This window comes from Lactuca sativa, chromosome 5 (assembly GCF_002870075.4).
Source record: "Lactuca sativa cultivar Salinas chromosome 5, Lsat_Salinas_v11, whole genome shotgun sequence".
Classification (NCBI taxonomy): Eukaryota; Viridiplantae; Streptophyta; class Magnoliopsida; order Asterales; family Asteraceae; genus Lactuca; species Lactuca sativa.
In genome coordinates this window covers 289,379,995-289,388,172 of record NC_056627.2, presented here as the reverse complement: position 1 = coordinate 289,388,172, position 8,178 = coordinate 289,379,995, and the positions used below count along the sequence as shown (strand labels likewise).

The 8,178-nt window shown below is 30.2% G+C and overlaps 1 protein-coding gene across 1 annotated transcript; it reads left to right on the top strand.

The window, feature by feature from the left end:
- The first annotated feature begins 204 nt into the window (after positions 1 to 204).
- LOC111910307 (serine/threonine protein phosphatase 2A 55 kDa regulatory subunit B beta isoform-like) lies at positions 205 to 4,956 on the top strand. The gene is made up of 14 exons (XM_052771744.1): positions 205 to 669; positions 1,764 to 1,867; positions 2,003 to 2,101; positions 2,211 to 2,330; positions 2,508 to 2,684; positions 2,781 to 2,872; positions 2,945 to 3,063; positions 3,138 to 3,261; positions 3,341 to 3,464; positions 3,660 to 3,728; positions 3,825 to 3,916; positions 4,018 to 4,095; positions 4,317 to 4,387; positions 4,463 to 4,956. The coding sequence occupies exons 1-14, from the start codon at positions 552 to 554 to the stop codon at positions 4,597 to 4,599; spliced, it is 1,524 nt and encodes a 507-aa protein (XP_052627704.1). The 5' UTR covers positions 205 to 551; the 3' UTR covers positions 4,600 to 4,956.
- The last annotated feature ends 3,222 nt before the right edge of the window (positions 4,957 to 8,178 follow it).

Below are 8,178 nucleotides of genomic sequence, written 5' to 3'. Positions count from 1 at the left end.
ACTTATGCCATTTCAAAATCATTTGAATACTTTAATTACAACAACATCTATGATCCAAATAAAGTGTGAAAAAAAAAAAAAACTTTTTTGAATAAAGTTGAAACTTTGTTGTATGTGTCACCAAAAATGATTTTTTTTCTTATCCCTAAAAACAAACATTTGTTTAAAATATATTATTACATCGTATAAAAATGAAAACAAGGAAAAGGGTTTGGTCACTTCGTATTTCCAATTTTATCCTTCCCGACTACAGAGAAAAAAGAGGGAGTGTGTGCGCAAAGAGCAGGGAGAAAATTGAATCTCAATCTATGAATGAATCGATGCGGTGTTCTTGACGACGACAAAGATGATGCTTGTTAATGGCTAATTCAACCTCAAATGCCACATTATTATTCATGGATTTGCCTGACGATCTGGAAACCGTGATTCAAGAAATGCTAATCGGAAAAAAAGCGATCCAGTGATGCGGTCGTGATTTGATTTGAGTTTGGAGAGTTTTCGTTGTTTTTTTGTCGTTTTATTGATTAGTTTATCAAGAAAAAGAAGAGGAGATGAACGGTGGTGATGGAGGAGATGTCGCGGCAGCTCCGGCGGGTCCACCACCGCCGCTTGACTGGAAATTCTCACAGGTGTTTGGTGAACGCACCGCCGGTGAAGAAGTTCAAGAAGGTAAGTAGCTTCAATTAAGGTTGTTATTAATTTTTCTTATTATTACGTGGATCCGCAGATTTATATTAGGGTTTGGATAAAGTATGTCTTTGATCTGCTTCATGGATCGACACATTAGTGATTGATTGCTGATTATGAAAACAACTAAACTAGGTTAAATACAGGTACTTGACCGAGTTATTGATCCGAAGGATTATAATAAAATAAACAGAAAAACTTGCAATTTTACTCTGATCAAGTTACCGTTAATCAAGCTTTCTTCTTTTTTCCTTCATCACGTTTTAAAAAAAATGCATGTTCAGGAGTTGTAAGCATCTGAAAGGATTCAACATCTTTCATTTATTTCAACATGCTTCTAGGAACTGTAGCTTGTTAAAATCATTGATATTAGAAGCCACTTTTAGTTATTTATGTTTTTGTACATATATTAACATGGGTATCTGATTCATACAACATGCATACATAACCACCTGTCTTTAATCTATTATCAAGACAAGGTAATGATTGTGCAATTTAGGTAGATGGTTATAAATTATAATTATTAACTGTACTTCCAATATTAGAAGGTTGTTGTTTAGTCTTCTATTCTTAGTTCACATATTTGGAGGAAGAATTGGATTCATGTGTTTGTATTCTCCAATCAAACACTCCCCTAAACTCATTATTTGTTGAAAACTTTCTATCCAGTTATATAGTTGCTACATTGTTGGGAATGACGTGTGGGGGTTGACACCTGTATCAATATATATTTTTTTATTGTTTATTTTTGCTATTTATTAGATCCTAGAACTACTAGTTGGTGTCGAAATTGAACTTTCTACGTGCTTTGACTAACAGGATTGACCGAAAAAAGTCATATATTCACGAGAATCACCGATTTTTATTACTCAAGTGCTCATTTACAATATCATATAAATTGCTAAGATACACAATCTTTCGACTGTTATTGTTTACATCATTTCTTTCATTCTATCACACTGTCGCTAGATATTTTCTTTTTATATACTTTCTCAAAGGGCAAATCTGAATATCTAGATATGGATCTTTAGAATGAAGACACAAGCTATCCGATTTATTTGCAATTTCTTTTTCAGTTGATATCATCTCAGCAATTGAGTTTGATAAAAGTGGTGATCACCTTGCGACTGGTGATCGTGGGGGGAGAGTGGTATTATTTGAGAGAACAGATACAAAGGAGGTCAGTTATGCCAAAGTATTAGTATTTGTTAATGATTAATGATTTTCATTTCATTTTATATTTTTGCATTCTGTGCCCTTTAGTTTATATTTTTAATTTTTCATTTGCACATTATAATTTTGCTGCATTGTGTAGCATGGTGCAAGTAGAAAGGAATTAGAGAAGACTGATTACTCAATAAGTAAACATCCTGAGTTTCGCTACAAAACTGAGTTCCAAAGCCATGAACCTGAGGTTTCTTTTGGTTTTTTTGAACCCTTTCTCTTTGTTTTTATTTATTTATTTATATACTAGTTGATGGATGATGTTTTATTCATACAACATCTCGAATTGTTTGATTCAGTTTGATTATTTAAAGAGTTTGGAGATTGAGGAGAAAATCAACAAAATTAGATGGTGTCAAACTGCCAATGGTGCCCTCTTTCTTCTGTCTACTAATGATAAAACCATCAAATTCTGGAAGGTAATTACTAATTACTCTAATCTCCTTTCATTTGTGGTAACATTTGCTTGAGAGTGCAATAAAACTTCTACAAGTATAAAAAAGATTCATCATAATCTCAAGTGAAGTGCAAAATTTCTTTCTTTCATGATTAATAGAAGGCTAAAAATATCTCAACACCATGGTGTTGTTATACAGGTCCAAGAAAAGAAAGTGAAGAAAATTGCAAACATGAACATGGACTTTTCCAAAGCTGTTGGAAAGACCAATGCTGCTACTTCAAGTACATATATTGTAAACGGGGGATCCAAAGACAAATCTTCCATTGACTTCAAATTTCCTCCAGGTGGCATCCCATCACTGCGTCTACCTGTGGTACCTTTTCTCTTTACCACCCTCCTATTTTCCACTTTTTTCATTTTTTCACCCTTATCTTTCACTACTATGACATATTCCAACCTTATTTTGTAGGTAACTAGTAACGAAACCAGCCTTTCTGCCAGATGTAGAAGAGTCTATGCTCATGCTCATGACTACCATATCAACTCAATCTCAAATAACAGGTTTCAATATCAAGTTTCATCACCCAATAATTATATTAATTATAATCTACTAATCATGTGCCATGTCATCAGTGATGGGGAAACATTTGTCTCAGCTGATGATCTTCGAATTAACCTTTGGAATTTGGAAATTAGCAATCAAAGTTTCAACATTGTTGATGTCAAGCCTACAAACATGGAAGATCTTACTGGTACAAATTTTTTTAAACATAATTTTATTTTTTTTAATAATACTAATACTAATTTTATTTTTTTGTTATGACAGAGGTGATTACATGTGCTGAATTTCATCCTACTCATTGTAGCACACTTGCATATAGTAGCTCAAAAGGATCTATTCGCCTCATTGATTTGCGTCAGTCTGCATTATGTGATAAACATTCTAAACTGTAAGTTTTTTTTTTGTGTGTTTTATATTTAAATTAAAAAATTAAAATAAGCGTTTAAAAAAAAATATTGTTTTTATAGATTCGAGGAACATGAAGCACCGGGTTCTAGATCATTCTTCACTGAAATAATAGCTTCTATTTCCGATATAAAGTTTGGAAGGGGTGGGAGATATATACTTAGTCGTGATTACATGACTCTTAAGGTTTGTAATTTTTTTTGTATACAAGAGAAAATAGCATAAAATAGCAACATGCTTATATATATATATTTTTACCCGTAATAGCAATTGACTTACAAGTTTCGTTTTACATATTGGTATTATGGGTAAAAATGTAATTATGTTGGTGTTATGGGTAATTATATAAATTAGGTTTATGATTTATGGTGCTTTTTGCAGCTATGGGACATCAACATGGACTCTGGTCCAGTTTCAACGTTCCAGGTGCACGAACATTTACGACCAAAGGTATAACATAACTTTGACCATTTTTATAAACAACTTTTTTTTTTTTTATTTATTTTTTTGATAATGATGTTTTTTTAATTTTTTATGTTGGTTCAGCTATGTGATTTATATGAAAACGATTCAATTTTTGATAAATTTGAGTGTTGTTTGAGTGGCGACAGCCAGCGAGTGGCAACTGGTTCTTACAGGTAATAATAATTTTTATTTATTTATTTTTTAAATTGTTATTTTTGTTTGTTTGGTGTCCGGTGTTCCAATCACTTTTTGATATGAATAAAAATGATTTCAGCAATTTATTCCGTGTGTTTGGGTGTGGGCCCGGAAGTACTGAAGCAACTACCCTCGAAGCTAGCAAAAACCCAATGAGGTAATAATAATAATCCACAAATTCCTAATTTCATGCAGTTCCAAATGTACTCTAATTTGCTGACGTGGCATAATTTGCAAAAAATATAAGTATATTTGGACAATCAAATCATAAACTAAAAACAGGGTTAAACTTAAGTTATATTTTCCCCAAGTTTTGTATTTCTTCTAAATTTGACAATTTAAAAACACAACACAACACAACACGGATACCATTTGTAGGAGACAAGTACAGACCCCTTCAAGGCCTGCCAGATCTTCTCTAAGCAGCATAACACGTGCAGTCAGAAGAGGTTAGATTTAATTTTATGACTTAGAACATTCTCATTAAAATCTTATTTATAAAATAATATATAAAAATAAAACAGGAGCAGAGAGCCCAGGGGTGGATGCAAATGGGAACTCATTGGACTTCACAACAAAGCTGCTCCACCTGGCATGGCACCCAACAGAAAACTCAATCGCGTGTGCTGCTGCAAACAGCTTGTACATGTACTACGCATGACCATCAAAATCATAAAACTAAACTTAACAAAATATATCACCTCCGTCTCTCTTTTTTTCAGATCCCATGATAATATCTGCTTCTTCGTATTCAAATGTATTCCTTTTATTTATTTCTTCCAAAATATAAACTTCTCCTTTTTGTTTCTCTTTTTTCATTTTCTGGTTGGTAATGGTGGGTTGAAGTGAGGAAGAAAGATTGAAAACTGTATGTAGCTCTCCTACAACCTTATTGCATTTTATTTTTACTTTTAGCCTCTAAAGTTAAAACTCAACATATCATCATGTCATGTCATGTACTTCTATTGTCAATCCTCATGTTTATATTTTTTTATATTTATTAATTATTTCTCTCGTATACCTCTATTTATTTATCGCTTTTCTGTTTTTACAATATACTTTATGAGTTGCGTTTCAAACTGATTTTTATCTTTTAGAATGTAATTTCAAAATGGGATAATGACTTAAAAGGGTAATATATTTTTCGATTTATACACATTTGGTCACTGAGTTTTTTTTTTTCGTTCACATTTATCTCTTAAACTTGTTGAACTGTACACATTCAGTCCTTATGACCGGTTATTTCAGGTTAGCCGGGAAAAATGATTTAATAGAGTAATATATTTTTCATTTTGTACACATTTAGTCTTTAATATTTTTTTTGTTTCAAATTAAGTCATTTTTGTTTTTGTACACATTCAGTATTTATGAATGTTTTTTTTAGGTTTTTCTCACGACATTTTACATGGGACAATCATTGATGAAGTGTGTGAGGCTGTTGATGTTTATGTGTAATGTTTCATTTTCACAACTAAAAAATTCCATTTTTAAATAAGGCAAAACTCCCTAATTATAAATCCATTATTAAGAAAAAACGTTTATTCCAAAATATATTTATCAAAAATCAAAGTAATATAAGAAAATGTGTAATCCTCAATAATGTTGATGAGTGTGTATAGTCATGCATTCGCCTTCCCATGACCAACGATAGAACCTGAAAACATAAATAACCGGGTAAGCACAAAGCTTAGTGAGTTTCTCCCAAAATACCCAACACAACAAACATATTATTATGCATAACGGACCCACACTCATTAGATTGGTATACCTTGGCCCAATCAGTCATCGAACTGGAATGCCAACATGCAACATGTCCAATCAGTAATCGGACTAGAATACTCAGGGTTTGTTGGTATGACGCCTTAATCCAACCGCTATTCTCGAGTCTTCGTGCCTACATCTTATAGCCGGCCCGCACCAGGTATCTTGACCTACAACATATAGCAGGACCACCTGAAACTATCCCACCACCATATGACTATTCCACATAAGATGTCGTGAGAAAAACCTAAAGAAATCATTAATGAGTACTGATGAATAAAAAACAAAAATGACTTATTTTGCAATAAAAAAAATATTAAGGACTAAATGTATACAAAAATATTAAAGACTAAATGTGTACAAAATGATAAATATATTACCCTATTAAGTTATTTTTACCGGCTAAATGTGTAAAAATTGAAAAATATATTACCTTTTTAAGTCATTATCCCTTTCAAAATTTATATTTGAGGGTTTATGACTTTATGTTGTGAGTTTATAATCAAATAACAATCGATTTATTGATGAATGTTTTTTTATTTGAATACAAACCTATAACTAGCGATTTTAAATACATGTTTCATTATATAGTAATTAAATAAAAATACGTTCACCTCAATTCTATTTCCAACTAGTTTATAACCCGTGGAAACCACGGTTACAAAATTGATTAAATATTCATAGTAAAAAATTCAAAATTATTAATCAATTATTTTATATAAAATTTTAAATGCATTATTAATTAAGAGATTTTTTATTAGTTATGTAAAATTATAATTATTGATTCAAATAAATATGTGTAATTAATTTATCATATATATTAGACTCTTTTTATTTGTGAACTAATGAAAACAATAATATAAAATTTAAAATTTAAAATAAAGAATAAATAGATTGACAAATAACATCACATTAATTAGGAGGTTTAATGAATTTAAAATGGAGAATTAATAGAATGACAAGTGACATCATATTAATTCTAATATTATAACACTTGGCAAAAGGACTACTCTTTTATTAGTATAGATTTGAAGCAAAAGAATGGTAATACTTTAGATATGGAGTTGTATTGTTGTCTTTTCAATATGAAGTTGAACTTTTACGTCCTTCATATTTTAGGTTTGTTAGTTTCTATTTTGTTTTAATTAACTAACTATAATTTAAATCATTTAATAAATCATGTTTATAAAAGTTAATATGTATATTGAATTCATATAAAATTTAATTTAATAAATATATAAGTTGAAGGATCTTTTTGATAATCTTTATAAGTGTTGAACAAATATATACCAAAAAAATATTTTTTAGAGTAAAAATGTAGTAAATCCAATGTTTTAAAAACCGGTTTTTTAGTTGAACCGGTATGGTGATCGGTTTCCGGTTCAACCGGTTCGACCGGCGGCTTAACCGGTTTCTATAATTTTCATTTTTTTCTTATTTTCCTACACATACATACATATATAAATCATAAATTTGACGTTTACAAGTTAAAACATTAAAAATATACATAAAAATAAGATATAGATCAATTTAAATACATTAAAATAAAACATAACAAAAAGTTTTAGTGTTTTACATCAATTCATATACTTCTAAAAGAAAATAAATTATAATATCGAAACAAAATATAGTTTTAGAAAAATACAAACACATCAAAAAACTTTATAACATTTACTATATATTTTTATTTTGAGAAAATTAAATAAATCTGAAAAAAAATCATCAAAGTTTATTATGTACATAGTTCTTGTCCATGTGTTTTTATTTGGTTTGACCGATTCAACCGGGTTTTTAAAACATGCCAGTTCAATCCGGTTCAAAAATCGACGTAAAATCGGTGATAGTTGAACCGCTTTCTCCCCTGATTCCCGGTCCAACCGGTTCAATCGGCCGGTTCAAACTGGTTTTTTAAAACATTGAGTAAATCTAGAAATGAAATAGTATTTGTTCTGTTTTTTAATATATTTTAAAGTAAAGAAATAAAATTGGATTGGAGTCTTAACTTTTTATTTACACTTTTGATGTGAAAGGTCCATCCTTGGTTCTTTAGGTGCTATCACGTGCAAATTTGCTTAAAAAAAATTCGTTTCAATACATAACGATAGATTGACATTCTGTGAACTCTATGTGGGCAACATTAAGTTGGATTATATTTCAATTGAGTGGTTTGTTAATTTAGACATATGTTATAAAACTTTTTGTGATCGTTTTCTAAAAAAAATAATTAGAAGAAAAAAGTTTGGTTTGTAAATTTAGACATGTTTTAAAACCTTTTGTGATCTTTTAGACATACGTTTTAAAATCTTGTGACCTTTTTTTCTAAAAAATGTAATACGTAGAAGAAAAAACATGTCTGATTACTTGACACTTGATAGTTGACACAATTGAATTCGTTTTAAGGATAAAATATTATGTATGGATAAAAAAAATGTTATGTACAAATCAATTCCTCTATTTAAAACCCAGACCAACACCACAT

What these genes read in the sequence shown, in the direction of transcription:
- LOC111910307 (XM_052771744.1), top strand. Translation starts at nt 552, where the DNA reads ATGAACGGTGGTGATGGAGGAGATGTCGCGGCAGCTCCGGCGGGTCCA. An exon ending in AGAGAACAGATACAAAGGAG is followed by an intron (nt 1,868 to 2,002) that starts GTCAGTTATGCC and finishes TGCATTGTGTAG; the next exon opens with CATGGTGCAAGTAGAAAGGA. An exon ending in AAACCATCAAATTCTGGAAG is followed by an intron (nt 2,331 to 2,507) that starts GTAATTACTAAT and finishes GTTGTTATACAG; the next exon opens with GTCCAAGAAAAGAAAGTGAA.